General features: G+C 46.2%; 1 protein-coding gene across 8 annotated transcripts in view; it reads right to left on the minus strand.

Annotated features, from left to right (window-relative positions):
* The window catches only part of NCALD (neurocalcin delta), a 266,731-nt gene that overhangs the window by 9,931 nt on the left and 237,864 nt on the right, over positions 1-18,936 (minus strand). For all 8 annotated transcript variants that reach the window (XM_008689216.2, XM_040625887.1, XM_008689215.2 and 5 more), the window contains one exon: positions 8,940-9,336. In XM_008689216.2, coding sequence (XP_008687438.1) covers positions 8,940-9,317 — 378 coding nt within the window. In that variant the 5' untranslated portion in view covers positions 9,318-9,336. The remainder of the gene's footprint in view (positions 1-8,939; positions 9,337-18,936) is intronic.

Genomic DNA, 18,936 nt, shown 5'->3' on the forward strand with positions numbered 1-18,936 from the left:
TCCCTTTCCCACGGCATCAACAACCCAGAGCCGATTGCACTAGAACTTCAGAATCGAGGGCTCCACAGCATGGGGAGAGAAAAGATGCAACTCCAGACAGCAATCTGAAACAAATCATGTCTTTTATTAGCTCCAGTTCCCCCCCTTCCCCAAATTTAATGGGATTAAACCATGAAGAGGCCAGGCTACTTCCCTACTTATTTTTAGCAATGTCAATGAGAGGCCCGGCAGGGACATCCTGTTTTTAATTAAACTTGAAGAGCCTCATTCTTGAATCTGGGTAAACACAGAGCTCTAGGACACCCAAGAGCCCAGCTCTGGCTCTGGCCCTTCGTAGGCTTGGGACGGTGCCTGCCCTGTGACCAGGGCTCTCACAAGCTTCCTCATGGCCTATATTTTTCTTTCTTTTTCCTTCTGAATGAAGCCCCTCTTGGGATGCTGGGAAAGAAGGAGTCACGTCTGCACTGATAAAAGTTGTAGAATTAGCAGAAGGCAGGCACAGCTCCAAGAGTTAAAGCTCAACCTTCTCTCTGAAGGAAACCAGACTGACTTCTTTCACCAGAAGATGGAGGATCTTCTGACAGGACAGCCAAGGCCCCGTGACAACCAACCAAAGGCACAAAAAGTTAAGCAGCAGAGGGTTGCGTTTAGATTCTAAATAAAGAATAGCACCCCGTATAGAAAGATCTTGCCTATCAGGAAATGAGAGTGGAGACAGGCCACGAGGATCTTTCTTGGAAACACTTTTGAAATAGGACTGATGTCTGTGTATCTGGAATGGTGTAAGTAGTTTCTTGTTTAGAGCCTAGAGGAATACATTAAGTCAGGAACTTTCCTAACACTCTACCCAGGTGCTGTAGGTACTTTCACGGGAGGGGAGAGGATGACGGGACAAGGCCCTGTCCCTTTTCAACCAAAGGAGCTCCATTCTTATATTAGGTTTCATGTAAGACATTAATCTGAAAAAAGCAAACTCATCGTTGCCCTCCCAAAACTTGTGTGTGTGTATGTGTGTGTGTGTGTGTGTGTGTGTGTGTGTGTGAATACCCTACCATCCATCCCGTTGTCAAGTCAAAGACATCTTTGGTGCCTCTGCCATCTATCTCCATATCTAACAGTCAGCAGACCCGTTAAATCAGCCTCCTTAATATTTTCGGAAATCTATCATTCCTCCTGCCCGTCTTCTGTCAAGTACTCATCATTTTTAGATAAGGACAGTTTATATTTTTTTCGATCTTACATAAAGTGTAATGCAAAAGCAGCTTCAAATAGCCCTGTCCAAAGAGCCCTTTTATTATTGTCCTAAACAGACATTCCAGAGCTGTTGTATGATGGGCCTTCAGCTGGGGGGGGGGAATAAGGGGGTAGTGTGTGTGTGTGTGTGTGTTTGGGGGAAAACATTTTACTAAGAGTAGGACATAACAGGGGCACCTGGCTGGCTCGGTCGGTGAAGCGTGCAGCCTTGATCTCGGGGTTGTGAGTTCCAGCCCCCTGTTGGGTGTAGAAGTTACTTGAAAATAAAATCTTAAAAAAAAAAGTTGGACATAACAGAGGTGGAGATCTGGAAGTAATCCACGGTTTCCTCCATAAAGTGGGGCTAACAAGGTTGTCATGAGGATTCAGGGAGATGACGCACGTGCAGGGGGTTGAACAGTATCCTGCAAAACTTCATGTCCGCCCAGAAGGTGGTGGAGGTGAGAAGAAGGTGAGGTGACCTTATTTGGAAATAGGGTCTTTGCAGATGTAATCAGGTTAAAATAAGATCATACTGGATTCAAACAGGCCCTAACCAATCCAGTGACTGGAGTTCGTATAAGAAGGACATTTGGACACAGACTCACGAGGAGAGCGTCACGTGATGATGGAGGCAGAGGCCGGAGTGACGCAGCTGTGAGCCAAGAAACACTGAGGGCTGTGTCACCACCGACACTAGGAGAGAGGCATGGAACAGATGACCCTCCCCTCCCAGCCCCAGGAGTCTCCAGAAGGAACCAGCCTTGTCCACACTTCGATTTTGGACTTCTGGTCTCCAGAACTGTGACAGAATACATTTCTGTTGTTCAAAGCCCCCAGTTCATGATAATTTGTCACGGCAGACCTAGGAGTCGGACACAGTGTGGAAAGCCCCAGCACTAGTCCCAGCCCATCACAAGCACTGAGGAGAGGAGACTTCTGGAGGAAACACAGGCTGTAGTTAGAACTCTGCTTGGGGGTATTCATGTGCAGGGAGCAGAAGAAAGAAGAGGAGTCCACGAAGGCCACGGGGAGGGAACGGCCAGAGGGGCGCCTCGCTCATGTTGCCAGATGGCATACTCGATGCTAAGACTTAAACTCTGGTCATAAGATTAACCCCCTAATAAGAAAGGGATAAACCAAACACAACTGCAAGCTTGAAGATTAGTTCTTCGAGAAAGTCACCAGCTAAGCAATTGCTTTAGAGCTTCCTCTGGGAAAGAAATCGAAGTTGCAGTCCAGCATCACATCTCTGGTCCACATTCAAAACTGAGAATTAGGCAAAGGTGTGGAGTTGAATTCCCAGGAACCATATAAAAATGGATTAGAAGCTCTTGTCCCATCGCCCACGTTCCCCCCTCCCCCCCCAATCAAAACAGCACAGTGTTTCAGGTCTCCGAGGAACATATTAAAATTGATATAGTATCTATGACATCAATTTAGAAAGATGATTGGGGGGGAAAATGCAAGTGCCACTCAGGAAGGGGCTCTGGGAGAATGTAAGGAAGTTTTTCTGGTCCTCGCTTTGGTCCGCAGTGGCGCGGACACGCACACGTTCGTTGGTGATCTTGCGACCAGCTGGGACTAAACCATGCGTCTGTTTGGCGCTCCTGGAGGGCAAATGTTTGCCTGCCCATCACCTCCTTCCTCTCATCCAGTGCTGTCTAGGTCTGCATGCCTTTCATCACATGAGGGAATGAGGGAAAAAAATTTTCCACTCCTGCTCAAAGACACAAAAATGCAATCTCTGTGATGAGCTGCGGTACACTCCCCATCTCCTTCCCTCGGGTTTCATTCATTCGAAAGGCAGGAAAAGGTAGAGTAAGGGTGTCCTGACGTTCACCCTGCCTTCATTAAAAATGCCAGTTAACCCCGAATCACAACGATGAGGGAGAGTCTGATTCCAAGACAATAATTATTTGAACACCAATATTTTGGAAGCGATCATTAACATCCAAGTAATAAATATGCTAATTAGAAAATTGCCAACCTAGTTTTCAAAGTTTCCTGAGGACTGTACTGGGTAACATTATGTCAGCCTGTGTATATCCTCTCGGAAAGTCTCTAACTTGAACTTGAGAACCAGTCCAGCCAGGTCTTCCCCAAAGAGTCCCAATGCATGAAGTTTGCCTGCGGGCTCAGGGCAACAGTCCGGGTTGGGGGATTCCCGGTGCCAAACACATTCTCTCCTGGAAAGCTGATGATTCTTTTATCGGAGTCCTCTGAGCATCAGAGTAGCCCAGAAGTTTTAGTTACTCCCAGATGGGCTGGTGTTTGATAGGAAAGGTAACAGGTGAAGGTCAGGAACTCCTAAAGTCACCTGTTCCAGAATATCTGTGAGTTCCACCAATTGAGGATTTCGTTGGGTTACCTCCCTCCTCTTTGTGAACACACATTTTAGGACTAGGTAAATTTTACTTCAAACTTAATAGAAGATCCTATTACCTTGTCCTTTGGGAAACAACCTCCCTTTATTTAGCAGGAAAACACCCTGTCCTAATTCTGGAAACTGCGATAGAATAATGGTAGCCAACATTTACTGAGCTCCCTAACATGCCAGGGAGCTTCCAAGCACCGTGGCCAAATCAGCAACGCCCCTTTCCCGCTGGCTCGGCCCCTTCCTCAGACCCTGTGCTGTGACAGGTGTGGGCGCGCAGACCTGTCTCCAGCTGGGCAGAGGGGTTGGGGTGTAGGGCAGGAAGGCTTCTCCCTGCTCTTGCAGCCCCACCTGGAGGACAGGAGCTGCTGTGACATGAGGAAAGGTCAGCGCTCTTTCCTGTCTGGCTTGTGACTGCGAGAGGCAGTTCTGAGGCAATAATAAAATACTGGGCCTAAACCATGTTCCTGAATTTGTCACTTAAAAAAAACAAACACGTGAATGTAAAAATGTTCATTTAAGACTCTAAAAATAAATCTGCATATGGTTTTGTTTGTTCATCCAGATGTTGATAGAGCACAAAATTATTTTTTTTAAAAAAGGAACATAACTGCATTTTGGCATGTGTGGTAGACTGAAAAATAGTCCCCCCAAAAGGTACGCATGTCGTTACCCCTGGAACCTATGAATATGTTACCTTACATGCTAATAGGGACTTTCCAGATGGGATTAAGTTAAGGATCTTGCAATGGGGAGAGGCTGTCCTAATGGGCTGGTCCCCATGTAACTGCAGGGGTCTTTCTGAGTGGAAGAGAGAAGCAAAGTGAGCTGCTCAGAGAAATGCTGGTGTGAGAAGGACTCAATCTACTGTTGCTGACTCTGGACGTGCAGGAAGGGGCCACAAGCCAAGGAATGCTTCCGGCAACCAGGAAAGGCAGGAAAACAGATTTTCTCCTAAAGCCTCCAGAAGGAACGCAACCTGTGGACACCCTGATTTTAGTCCAGGAAAACCGATTTCAGACCTCGGACCTGGAGAACTGTTAAGAGAATAACTTCGTGTTGTTTTAAGCAACTAAGTTTACGGTAATCTGTTTCAGCAGCAAGAGGACACTCCCGCGGTGTGTTTCAGTGTTAGTCTACAACAGAGACCAAAGCTTGTCACCATAAACAATAGTCTACGGCTACCAGAGCTGAACTACCAGAAGCAACGTCAGGGAAGAGAAACTAGAAAATTTATGGAATACTACACTCCATTCATTGTTGAGCCTAATTATAAACTTGTTTGGACCCCAATCTACACCCTGACCAGTTTTTAGCATCTGTTGGCGCACACCATGACTTTGCATTTCATTAAATTGCTTGCATTTCTGAGTCTTGGAGGAGCAGAAGTTCAGCCAAGAATTTGTACGTTGGCGCTTCAATGAGGCTGCACGTTTTACTCGCTTTAACAAATAGAACCGTCATTTGTGAATGATTCTGGGGCCCACAGCTTGCTCTTGTCTCATCACTCCCTAACATCTAGTTACCCAAACACAAAGCAGAAACCCAAGGGACAGTGATTCCTCTGAAGTACACGCATCCCTGCAGAGGTCCTTCCTCAGTGGTGCCGACCAACTAGAACCTGCCCCCTGCTCCCCCCCAGATCCGCTCACAGGTACACAGCGTCTTGGCACAGGACCAGGGCTCGGAGTGTCGGCTTCCACTTTCAGAGTGGAGAGAGAAAAGAGGAAAAAATAGACTGGGAAGTCTGGTATTACCCTCCACACTGCAGTTCGTCCAGAGTCACCGGCAACCCGGGCATTAGCATAAGAATGAGACGGAATCCACGAATGTCAGCTTGCAAGTAGCAGAGTAGAATAACATAGCCCTTCATAGGAAAATGGTTCTAAATTTAATTTAATCTCATTGGCAATTTGGAAATTGCCTCAGGGCACTGCAGTGTTTCCTCCCCACGGTCATGAATATTAATCATCAGGGTGCGGTGCTGTAGAACACAGTTAAGGAAACTCGGCTTGCATTTGCAGGCTCCTGAAACACCCTGAGTAGATAAGCATTTATTAAGGACTCCGGGTCCTTCCCGTGATGACCTGGAAGCTCTCCGTGGGCCTGTGAGTGGACTGAGCTACTTACAAGTGGAGAAAACGTCTTGTGAGGCTGAATGGCCCTTCATTTTGTTTGTTTTTAAGATTTTATTTATTTATTTGACACAGAGAGAGACAGAGAAAGAGCACAAGCAGGGGGAGAGGCAGAGGAAGAAGCAGGCTGAGCAGGGAGCCCGATGTGGGGCTGGATCCCAGGATCCTGGGATCATGACCTGAGCTGAAGACAGCCACCCAACCCGCTGAGCCACCCAGGTGCTCCTGGTGCTTGGTTTTTATGATCACTTTCTACATTCCGTGCTGAACACAGAGGAAGCCGGCCAGGGCTCAGCAAGGGCTTACTAGCACCTTCTGCACATCCTCGGCAAGGTCCCCACCCGCCCTTGCAAACCAGCTGCACAGCCCAGGGAGGGTGTCTGGAGCCCTGCCCGCACGATTCATTCCCAGGGCCAGCTACTCAGCAGGTGCTTAACGAGAGGTGTGAAACGAATGCATGAATGGTCTGATGTTCGTCTGGAAGGTTCTCCCTGACTGGGGGTCAACATCTTCATCAATACTGGCCACCAAACCCCTGACCGGGGCAGCCAGCAGAACTGCGCACAAATGTCCAACAGGAGATCACACAGCAGCTACCAGGAATTTTTTTTTCTTAGATCCCAATCAGGATGTCATTCTCTTCAAAAGGAGAACCTACTCACCCTTTCTCTGCAGTGAGGCAGAGCGCAGCACCCCCCAAAAAGGAGACAAAATACAGCTAATTAAAATGAATCACCTTTGAAATTTAAGTTTTTGTGTAATTAGCAAAGATGAAGACAAATCGGCAAAGCGCAATGACACGGCACACCCTTCATCCACTCAGGGAGTTTGTTTGGGAGAACAGTTCGGCAGAGAGCGTCGAGTGCCTCAGAAATCAATGCTCCTTCCCTTTGGCCCAGTAATTGTACTTCTGGGAATCCGCTGTAAGGGAATAATCCTAAATATAGAAAAAGCTTCATGCACAAGACTTATCTGTTATTTTATATTTAAAAATTACAGTATCATGTATATTAATAAAACCTGGAAACAGCCTATATATCCAACAATAGAGGAAGAGAAAGTAAATTATATTGTATGACTATTATGCGGCTATTAAAGTATCGTTATTAAAAGTTTTTATGATATGAGAAATGCTTGTATTATTATGTTGAGTGAAAATGGCAAGATAAAAATTTCATATGCATTATGGAATCAATTAGATGTTTTCAAATGCATGGAAATAAGACCAGAAAATATTATTTTCCAATATTAGAAAATTAATAGCAGTGATTCTCTTTGAAGGTGGAGTGGGAATATGGAGAATTCTCTTTTGCTTTTACATTTTTCTATACTCCCCATATTTTTACCATTGACATTATATTTTTTATACATTTATCCTTGAGGGAGGGGAGAAATTCATTATTCTTTTTGTTTGTTTTTAAGATTTTATTTATTTATTTGGCAAAGAGAAGGAGCACAAGTGGGGGAGCAGCAGGCAGAGGGAGAGGAAGAAGCAGGCTCCCCGCTGAGCAGGGAGCCTGACACGGGGCTTGATGCCAGGACCCTGAAATCATGACCTGAGCTGAAGGCAGACACCTAACCGACGCAGGCGCTCCTGAAATCCTTTATTCTGTTTAAGATCTTGTCTCTGAGGGATTAACTCAGCACACCGCGTTCAGATAGCTGCTGCTCCGGGGGAAGGAGGAGCGCAGAAAGCACTAGTTGGCAGATCTGGGAGAGTTTGCTAGTACAGAGGTCAATTGGATTCCTGCTCCGCACCCGGTTCCATGTGCGCCTGTCCCTCTCACAGCCCGTGCGGGTTCAGGCCACTGCCCAGAGGCAGACCCTAGGCCTCAGCTACAAGGGCTGGATGACAAGTCAGTCATGTGGGTGTCTTTGGGCTCTGACCTTAGCTTCTGTAACTGGGTCTCCCTGGTTCTTTCCTTGAAAGCAAGTGCCCCTCGGACTCCATCCCCAACCTCACCAGCAGTGGATGCTTTCTGTCTCCTTGTGTTCCCCCCGCTCCCTCCCTTCCAGCACCCCACCTGTTCTCCCAGGGGCTGCAGATCTATCTCAGAAGCCCAACACTCTGGAACGAGTGCTGGCTTCTGAGATGAGCCCTCCAGGAAGCCCAATGCCCACTCTCTTGGACTGCTGTCTGCTTCCAGATGCCTTCCTCTTGTGCCCATTCGCCTGCCAAGATGGTGAGTGATGGCCAGCCCACCTACCTAGTCCTTTTTATTGCCTGCAGCTGAAGCTGTCCTGACCTTCCCTTGAGCTGTGTCTCAGTCCCCTAAGTTCTTCCCTGGGTCCCACTCACTGCCGATCAAGCTGGTAGTGCCATGACCACTTACAACTCCTTATGCCCCTTCCCCCTCCTTCCCTTGGGGTCTGATGAGGAAAATGTGGCCAACACCAGGGCCCCTTCTCCTGTTCTGTTCAGGATATTTACTCTGGGTGAGTGATTTGGGGGAAATAAAATGGAGTGCTTTCTATTTAAATGATGGAGGACTTGGTTCTACAATGTTTGTATTTCTGAGGAGACAGAACGCAGCCCAGAGATCCCTGCCTTTATTCAAGAGTGTAAGAAAGTCGGGAATTAAGGCTGCTGGTGATGAGCTGTTCTGTGTGGCTGGCACTGTGCTAGGCATGGAACATGGACAGTCACATCTAATCTTCAGCTAACCCCACAACATGGGTGCTACGGCTGGCAGTTCCACTTCACAGATGAGGACACTGATCTCTCAGTAGGGACTGAAAGGGGCAGAGTTTGAACCCCAGGTCTGAGATTGATCATTAGACACCACTCTGGGGGCTATAACCCCAAAGGCTCGGGGTCTGGGCAGGTCACTGGCATGGGCAGATGGAGGGGCCACAGTGAGCAGGATTTGCTGAGGAGTGTACGTCCATCTGTAGGGTGGGGGTCACCACAAAGCAATCAGGTGACTTAGGCCAAGCAAGAATGGGGGCCCAGTGTTGCCAGATTTGAGTTTTCAAGAGATGCCAACCCATCTCCATTTTCATGTGTCATCTCCTATTTGGAAATACGGGTTCAGCATTTTCAAAAACACTGGGTAGGCCGAATCAAAGCCTAGATGGGCACCGGTCTGCACGGGCAAACCTAGATGGGCACCTGCCCCATGCTGGCCGGTGCACCCGCCAGTTCTTACCTGTGACTCATGCCCTTCGCTTTGTAAGGGGCTAGCGCTACGTACCTGCACGATCTCCAGCATTTCCGCCTTGCTGATGTAGCCGTTTCCATCCAGGTCATACATGCTGAAGGCCCATTTCAGCTTCTGCTCCAGCTTCCCCCTCGATGTCACGCTCAAGGCTATGATGAATTCTCTAAAGTCTATTGTCCCATCTCCGTTGGCATCGAAGGTGCGGAAGACGTGCTCTGCAAATTTGGAAGCATCCCCGTAAGGGAAAAAGTTCCCGTAAATTTTCTTAAACTCTTCCATTGACAAATGTCCACTGGGGCAGTCTCTCAAGAAGCCCTTATACCATTCCTGGATCTCGTGCTCTGTGAAGTCCGTGCTTTCCAGCAAATCCTGCATGACCTCTGGGCGCAGCTTGCTGTTCTGTTTGCCCATCCTGGCTGCGGGGATTCAGCTGCAGAGGAAGAAGAAGACGTCTCAATTTCAGACCTGTTTTTTGGAGGCACACTTTATAATTTGTGATTGTTCCTTTGGGAAAAAGAAATAGACTCTTCTGGTCCACAACACTGTCTGGTTATGCAACTCAGCCAAACAAAATGATAGAAAGGCAGTGAGAAGATGCCGAGCAGAAATACCACTGACCAGAAAACTGATACTTCTTCTGTCCCGAGCCATGTGAAAATGAGGGATTTGTAATGAAAAAAAGAGGGAGGAAGAAAGGAGGGGAGAGCCAGAGCCAGAGCCACTGGCTACTTGGTTCTGCCCAATCTATTTGCAAGAGCTTTGGCCTGACATTAAGACGTCTGAGGCTCTAACACTCAATCCAAGCATTAGCAGGGAGAATTTAAGGAGGAGAGTTGGAAGAGAAAGAGAGAGAGACAAAAGAGTAATTTATGTTTTGTTGCTAGAATATTTCCAAGGAAAGTGCTGCTTGGGAACCTTCTGAATATTATAAACCAGATACGAGTAAGGAAAAGGCAAGCCCATCTAATATCATTAACTGCCACCAAGCCAGACGGCTTATATAAATTCACAAGGTCAATTCACTGGCAGCACTGGGTTCAGATGGTAAAGATGAGGCTTCGTAAACCGTTCATGTGCATGTGTATAGAAGAGGCCAAACTTTCCTTCAAATACAATTAACTTCATAGTTTATCGTAACAGTGGCACACAACCGTGGTAGAACAGTAAAACAGCACAGTGATGCATAAAGAAAAAAGCTAGCCTCACTTCAAATCTCACCACTTAGAGATAACCCTGCTAGCATTTTGGTGTGTGTCCTTCCAGATTTTTTATATGCCTGCTTATCTAAATATGCTATTAACATATGCTTTAGTACATTTATATTTCAAAAAACAAGAATAAGTACACTTTCGTTACCTATTTTTAAACTTAACATAGGGTGGGGAACAAAGCAGCTTTTGTTTGGAAAACACTAGAATTATCATCTTCCTATTCACAGAGCCATCACCATTAAGTGAGCACCAGAAACGAGGCGGGTGTCTGGTGCTGCGGATTCAAAGAAGAGTGAGATGTGGCCCCTCCGTCTTCAGGGGCCCCCAGCTGTGTAAGTTCAGAAGTGGTGGTGGCAGTGAGGGGACAGTGAAACAGATATTCAGTTCACGGTTACCAGGGGAATGGATGTGGTGTGATGAGAGAACATAGAGAAGACACCCAAGCCAAAAGGGGGCATAGGTGCTATCAGGAAAGCCTTCCTGGAGGAGGTGATATCTGACCTTAGTTCCCATTTCCAAAGTCTTATGACTTAAGCATGGTCAAGATATGCCCCTTCTCATAAAGGGGCTCTGCACTTATACTCTGCATTTTTCCTATATTGGAAAAAATCCTGAAAGTAAAGCTTGGAAAATTATGGACTGTGTGAAAGACCACATATCCCCATTTTAATCGCGAGTCCCAATTTTCTTTGAGATTTTCTCTTGTGGTGTCTATTTATTAATGTCTGTCTCCCTCCCTCTGCAGGGTCAGCCCCTTGAGTCAGAGTCTCTACTGGGACTACTTGTCCCTCTCTGGTCCCCACGAATAACATTTGGTGAGTAAATGAACACAGGAACGACCGAGAGACAGACGAATCATTACGACATGGAAATCTGTAATAATCTTCCCAGAGAAAGAGGCTTCCCGCTACAGCGATGAGGCCCTGGCTGTGGGAACGCTATTTGAGTCACTAAAGCTATCTGATAGTTAAAGGCTTGGTCTTGGAATCTCTTTCTTTCCCCCCATTTTATGAACTATAATTGACATATAACACTGTATACATTTAAGGGCTACAACGTAATGACCCAATACACTGAGGAACGATCACCACACTAAGTTTAGTTAACATCTATCATCCTCGCATAGTTAAGAAGCTTTTCTTCTTGTGATGAGAACTTCTCAGTTCTACTCTCTCCACAGCCTTCAAATACTCAATATTGTTAGCTGTTGTCACCATGCTGTGTATCATAGCCTAGGATTTATTTATGTTATAACTAGAAGTTTGTACCTTTGACCCCCTTTACCTGGCTGCACACCCCCCACGCACCCCAGTTTGGGATCTTTTATATTGAATTGCTTGCATCCCTGTCTTTTGCCCCCACGAAAAATAAATTCCTAGAGGGCAGTGTTTGCATCTCACACTGCTCAAACCTCTTGCATTATATCCATAGTTCAGGAAATGCCAAGCACTCTTAGTAATTGGCAAGTTGACTGATTTTGTTTTCTGAGTTTTGCACTGGAGGAGAACGGGCTCCACCCCCACCCCCCTGTCCTAGACAGGGACCCTCCGGAAGGGTCGGGCGAGCAGAGCACCCGTCCTATTAGCAGGACCAACGGCGGCAGGGGCAGGAAGTCCCCTCTTCACATGAAAGCAGGCACACACCGTTTTATGCAAGAGCGAGACTCAACTACCTTTCCAAACGGACCATCTATAAACTGAACCTTCCAAACACTTTCATTTCCCTCGTGCGTCCCTGTATTTCTGGAGGGAGGAAAGCAAAGTTAGAGAGGCTGGTTTGTATTAGAATTTTAAAACTGTCATTTAGTTGCTAAGTTGGCAATTTGCCTGAGGCAAGAATTCAGAAACATGAGGTAATACATAACACACGGCTTACAGAGCTCCGGAACATTTTTATGAAATTTACAAGTAATTTTGGGCTTTCCTTTTTGGGTTTTTTTTTTAAGTACAGCTCTTTGGTGTGGTGTTCAATCAAATCACCGTTCCTATACTTTGGTTCTGTGCGAATCACCGTGTGCCCAGCCTTAGGAAAAAAAAAATACCATTTTGATATTTAAATCTACTCTCTTAAAGAATGATTTCTTTTTTTCTGGGTCTATACAACACTGCTTCTTCAAAACTAAAGTTCCTTTCCCCATGTTTAAAAAGTGCTTCTCACTTATTAGACGTTTTTGCACTAGAAACAAATTGCCTCAACATTTTGGCTGAGTCTCCCACTGAGACTGATCTGTGTGTAGCTATTTTTCAGTAAACAGTAATTAAACCACATTTACAAATTCATTAGCACAGAAAGGCCATAACACAAACAAGGCAGAAGAGCATGCAAGAAGTGATTTGGGAAGCCGTGTTTGCAACTTAGTCCAGAATTTGTTTCAGTAGATAACTACAAATACTTGACTAAGTGTGATGTCTGAACTTGAGAAAACCATCTGGACTTGGTTAAACTGTACAACAGAAATCTCCGGGGACATACGATAGCGTTTCTTTCCCTGGGGGAGGAGGGGAAAGATAGAGGAATGCCTGACAATACCTTTTTCTTTTCGAAGACAGAGATTTCTGCCTGTTTGAGTTGAAGACGGGATAAAAACACCATCAGGGAAATGCTGTATTAATTAGCAGTCCAGAAAAAAGCCGTCTGGAGACAAAAGTTGCACGTCAGGTCAAACCCTTTTCATTACTCCATTTGGTTATTAAAACATTCACTGCGCTAGTAGAACATGGTGGGGAAACTCAGGCCATGGACTAAAAATGCTTGGGTTCAAATCCGGGGTGAATGGCTGACTAGCTCTTGGGTTGTAAGTAATTCACTTAACTTTTTGGTGCGCCTCGGTTTTCTTATCTATAAAATGAGTTCAGTGGTGCGAGTTTGTATTTCACTGAATTGAGAATTAAATGAGACAGTCATATGCAAAAAGCTCTGGCACTGAGACAGGGCCAGACGCTGTGGTAAATGAAAACCACATCTTGTTCTTGATGGCCCTTCATCCATCATTCTATTGAAACTTGACGGCAACCCTGAGGGATAGACAGGACAGCTTCCTCCAATTTATAAGCAAAGAAATGAAATCTCAGGCCAAGCTACTTATCCCAAGTCACACAGCTTGGGATGAGACAGCCCAATGGTAAGTTCCGTTTGCTCTTCGCTGTCCACTGCTTTTACTACTACGCCCTACTAACTCCGTGGACAAAGTGCAGACAGACATTAAGACATTTCCACAGAAAGAAGTAGTTAAGAGAGAGGAGACAACCTCCTATTGGCACTCATTCACTAATAGGTGTTAAGTGTCTCCTGGGAGGGAGGCGTGGCTCCAGGTACCGGGAATTCATCAGGGAACAGGCAAACCCTAGTTCCCACGGAGTTTACAGTCCAGCGGCAAGAGACATAGGATACATAAGATAAACAAGGGAAATGCTGGAGTTGTTCCACAGAGAAAAGTAAAGAAGGAAGGGGGTTGGGGAATGCCAGGAGTGGCTGGGTGGGTGTCAAAATGTGAACTAAGAAGCCAGGGAAAGCCCCACCAAGAAAGTGACATTTGGAAAGGAAGAGAGGAGGTAAAGGTCTGAGCCATGGAGATGACTGGGAGAAGGCTATTCCAAGCAGAGAAAACAGCACAAGAGAAGGGTCTAGACGGGGAGCAGACTTAGTGTGTCAAGGATGTGGCTGGAGTGGAGGGCAGGGAGGAAAGCGGATGAAACCAGAACAGTAATGAAGGCCAGGTGACATGGGACCCGTAGGTGACGCTGAGGGCTGTGCTTTCCACTCCGAGTGAGACGAAGCCATTGCAGGGTTTTGGTTTATATTCTAACAGGAACTCTGTGACTGCTGCTTTGAGAGTAAACTAAAAGAACGTAGTGCAGAGGCAGGGAGACAGTTGGGAACCATGGCAAGGACCCAGACAAGAGCCAGTGGCGGCCAGAACCAGGGTGGCAGCAAGCAGAGAAGGTGAGAAGTGGTTGGATTCTGGATATAGCTTGAAGGATGAGTCCATAGGATTGGTTGATGGTTTGTGAACAAAGAGAATGGTCCAGCATAACTCCAAGGTTCCAGCTTAAGCAACTATAAGGATGAAGTTGACCCTGAAATGGGAAAAATACAGAAGCAGGGCTTTGGGGCGAGGCAGGGACATGGCTATCTGTGCTTCCGTGCAGGTATTCATTCTGAGATGCCCAGCATATACCCAGTTGGAGATGTCAAGTAGGTAGCTAGACAGGCAAAGTCTGGAGTTAGAGGAAGAGGTCCAGGAGAGAATAAATTTGGGAGCCATCGGCATATAGACGGTATTTATAGCCAAAGACTGGATGAGAGCCCCAAGTCATGGCGGTGGGTGAATGAGAAAAGGAGACGAGTGAGCCCTTATCTGCTCTGGCACATAGACGTGGAGGGAGGAGAAGGAGCTGGTAAGGGAGAACGAGAAGGAGGCCAGTGAGGCGGCAGGAAAACACAAGGTTGCCTGCTTGGCTACTGTGTCTTCCGTGCCAGCTCAGGAAAGCATTCAGTATGGGACAGAAGGAACTGGCTCTTGGTTCCCTCTCCAAGTGCTCCCCCCCACATTCCCTGCATCTGTGGAGGAAGCCATCTGCCACCCAGTCGCCGCCTCCAAAGCCCTAGGACTCCTCTGTCACTCCTTTCCCTTTTGTCCCCAAATCTGTCTCAAATCCATTAACTTCTCAGAATCTCCATCATCACCACCTCAGTCCAAACTGCCATCATCTCCATCCTGGATTCCGGATCACTCTTTCCAATGGGATGTCCCTCTTCACCCGATGCCCCCTCTTCCCACCCCCACCCTGCCCCAGTCTCTTCCCCTCTGCTCCCCAGAGTGACCTTTCAAAAACACACAACAGACGATGTCACTCCTCTGCCTAAAGCTCTAGGAGGGCTTCCGAACGCACTTAGAATTAAATCCAGACTTCCCTGTTGGGCCCCCAAGGCTCCGTGTGAGCCACCCCGGGCCACCTCTGACACGTCTCTCAGTCCCCTGGGCCCCAGGTCCCCTGGCCTCCCACATGGCCCATCTTGTTCCTCTAAGGGCCTTTGCTTCAGGGCCTTGAACAAGACTTTTAAGTAATAAATATATCTCAACCCTTTAGTTTATATGCCTATATATACAAATCTTAAATATATATAAGATACATAAAAATGTATGTTTACTAAATATATATATAAAATGTATATCCTATATCTAATAAATGTATAACTATTTATAGAACTATATATATTTATATAGATTACTTTGAGCCGAATCTGTGCTGTATTTCATTAAGTGAAATGCACACCAACTCTGTGAGACATCAGCGTTCTGTTATTCAGTAGTTTACCGCGGGATGGGTGGTGTGGAATTTCCCAACTTATTTTGGGTCACATCCAGTCTCCCAGGGTCCAAAACATTAACCTGGGGTTAATACTGCCCACAGATGAAAAAGGAAAAATATACAGGATGAGAAGACACCAAACCACTGGCAAAGAACCATGACCAGGAATCTGAAACATAAAGTCAACTTTCCATTTAACACAAAGAGAAAAAGGAACAGCTCCTAAAAATGATGCCGCAGGAAAGGGAAGGGTGAGTGGTGGACACACTTTTGGGATACAGGTGCTCCCTTCTGTGTATCTTGCATCTGTGATACCTCATCCAGTTCCACAGACTCTGTGAGTTCATTCTTGAGAGTCCAGAGTGAGATTTTCCAGGGAGAAGTCCAACTCACTCTGGAAAGCCTGCTTAACTTCAGAGAAGTCTCAATGCAAATGGCACCGAGGGCCCCTAAAATGGAATTTGCAAGATGCTAGCAGCTGAAGTCAGGTCAAGGGGTGACAAGGAGCACAGACCCCGCAGCGATTCTAGAAAGAGACTAGGTTGATTAAAATATGTGCGTATCTGGGACATTTGACCTTCTCCTCTAAGAGGTGCTCTGAATTTTTGACTGATGGAATGTCTACATTATGAAAACATAACCAGAAGAAGTTTCCTAAAAATGTAAGGAAGGAAGTGATAAAAATTATGGATGCATGGGAACAAGTGTTCATTTACTATGATGTCAGATATTGCAGCCATCTAAATCTTGTAGGTGGCTAAAATCCAGTAAATTTATTTCTAGGTATGTTGTCCCTGATTTTCACTGAAAAAAAAAAGGGGGGGGGGAACTACAGAAAAATCTGAAGAGCATACTGCTCCAGAAATTTCTCTTCAATGGAACTTGTCTCTTAGTGGGAGTTTAAAGGAGAACCTATAGATAAACTGATATATCTATATACAGTGGACAAATTAGGAAATAAAACAGTGGTGCATACGAGGAAGAATTAAAATATTAAAGAGGGAGAACTGAAATCACATAACAATTTCACTAACTTCCTTTCATGTTGCCCAAAGAATATTCTCTCCTCTGGCCTCTGGTAAGAGTATCTGAGACCTATTTCCTGCCACCTCCTGTGTCTCCCAAAGGTGGCTTTGCTGACATTGCCTGGAGCATGGTCCCCCTCCAGGCCTGTCCCAAGGCCACGGCATGCAGGGAGGCCTTCTTCCCCATGAGGGTGGGCAGGTTGACCCACACCTGGGACTGACTGCTGGTCACACACCTGACGCCTGCTCTCCTAGCAGAGAGGTGACGGGATTTGAGACGAGAACTGAACCAGTCCCCAAATGCAGTGGGCAGGAGACCCCCTAGAGACAGCCGTGTTCTTCTCGCTGTCCTCCCCGGGCTGCGTGGGAAAGCCAGGAGACACTGCTGGCCTTCTTGGGGTGAACAGGCCTCACAGTCTCTGGATCAGCCAGGCTCTCATTCTACAGACGCTGCATTTCAGACTACAGAGGGCCTGGTCATGGGCTCTTTTCCACGTTCTGTTTTCCTTGATTATTGCCAATAAAACAATATTTCTGATATAATCTGAACAGAACGTTATCAAACAACAACTCCCTCCCCAAAATGGAAATATCATTTTTGCTTTTGCTCTTTACCAAAGTAGTAAGTCATTATTGTAAAAACTATAAGTAACAAGGGGACACAGAAATTAGAACATGAACACTCCTGCGTGGTCCAATATTACTCTGTAGAAGATAACCACTATTGACAGTTTTCTTTATGTATGTCCTCTTAGACATTTAAATGCACATAAATGAAATCTGTACACTCCAACCACAAATGCGATCACACCATCCTGTTCTGTAACCTTTATTTTCACTGAAAAGTATACTGTGCCTATTCTTCCATGTTACACACATGGATGTATCTCATCTTTTTAAATTGCTCAATTTTCATGGATTGATTGATTCAATGGACAGTACTGAGCACTGACCTTGAGCCAAGCATTGAATTAGGTAACTGACAGAGCGGTTACTAGTGTGACGCTTACGGTCCTTTGGCGTTCCACTGCATGGTATTTGTTTAACTAATCCCTTTTGATGGACATTTAGGTTGATTCTGCTTTTCTTTTATTCCCTTGGCATTTACCTTAGTCCTGGTTCCCGGATTCCCTGGGTAATACATATTACAAAGAGGTTCTTCATGTCTTTGGTAAGTACCGTGATCTCTAGACCGTCCCTTAGAAATTCTCCAACAAGCCACTTTCCTCTGGAGCCTTCACATCCTCACCGTGCATTTTGCAAGACTTTACACACCAGCTAGGATTAGACTTGAAGAAGCACTGGAACTGAATTGGGGATTCCACCCCCGCCCCTCTGGGCTGCCTGAGTTACAGGCACACATGTGAGAGTGTAGCCTTTACTATTTCTAGCACCTTGGAGGGCACACTCAGCCTGCTCTTTCAAGAGGGCATGACCATGAGCATGGAAATGCCCCCTCTCTTGTTCTGGCCTAAAGAGTACTTTTGTCCCAACAGCACCCTAAGTGCTCTGCTTCTTGACGCTTCCCCTCCCGACCTTCACTCATGTCCACTCCTCTCTCTGCTATTTCACGTCCAGCTAACGGCTGACTCCCCATCACTCCCTCCTGGATGGTCAGCAGTTAGGGGTGAACCTACACGGTATGCATCACCTGCCCGAGTAAGTATGCGTCCAGGGGCCATACTAAATGCTCACCTTCTGGGCCTGCAGAAACTACAAAGCTGTCTCACAGAAAGAAACTGCTGGAAAGCCTGAAGTTGAGGGCTTGCAGATGGTTCCCTTGCCATCAGACCTGCTCTGGGCTGCCTCGGGGCCAGGGGCCAGGTCACTGCATGGTGGAAAGAGGGGGGACTTCTGGGGGTCCTCAACACTCCTCCAGGGCTGTCATAGGCAAAGACCCTACCAAGGCCAACTTCTGTGGAATTCTGATCACCAGAAATGTCTACTTAACTAAAGGTGCTAAATATTCTCTCATTTAAAAGACAGGAATCATTACCTTGGGTTTTGATAAAACAATGAAGCAAAACAGTAAGCCATCATGGGCTGAGGAGGACAAACAGGTCAGCTACGGGGATCCAGGCCTCACCACTTCACCAGCAGCCGGAAGTACTGGAGCTCTACTCCCTGTTTTTAGACATCCTCTCGGGGCCACAGATGCATTTAGTTAATTGCTACAAGCCCCTCCATAGTCTAAGAATAGTTTATACTTCTTTTTTTTTTTAATTTATTCAGCAAACATGTGTTTAACATCTACTGTTTCCTGGCTTTGCATGAATATTCTTATTAAAAAAATAGTATTCTACATGGGATAGGAAAAGGAAGGGAATCTGGGATTCTGGTTGCAGCTCAAAGCAGTTTCATTAATATTTTATTGTTACAATGTTGCTATGGTGTTGGTGAGAGGACTATTATACCTTGATTTTACCGGAAGGACGAGGGGGAGAGGAGCAGGATCAGAAGCACCCTTCCCATCCCCCTCCCT

The sequence above is a fragment of the Ursus maritimus genome, unplaced genomic scaffold (assembly GCF_017311325.1).
Source record: "Ursus maritimus isolate PB19 unplaced genomic scaffold, ASM1731132v1 scaffold_9, whole genome shotgun sequence".
Classification (NCBI taxonomy): domain Eukaryota; kingdom Metazoa; phylum Chordata; class Mammalia; order Carnivora; family Ursidae; genus Ursus; species Ursus maritimus.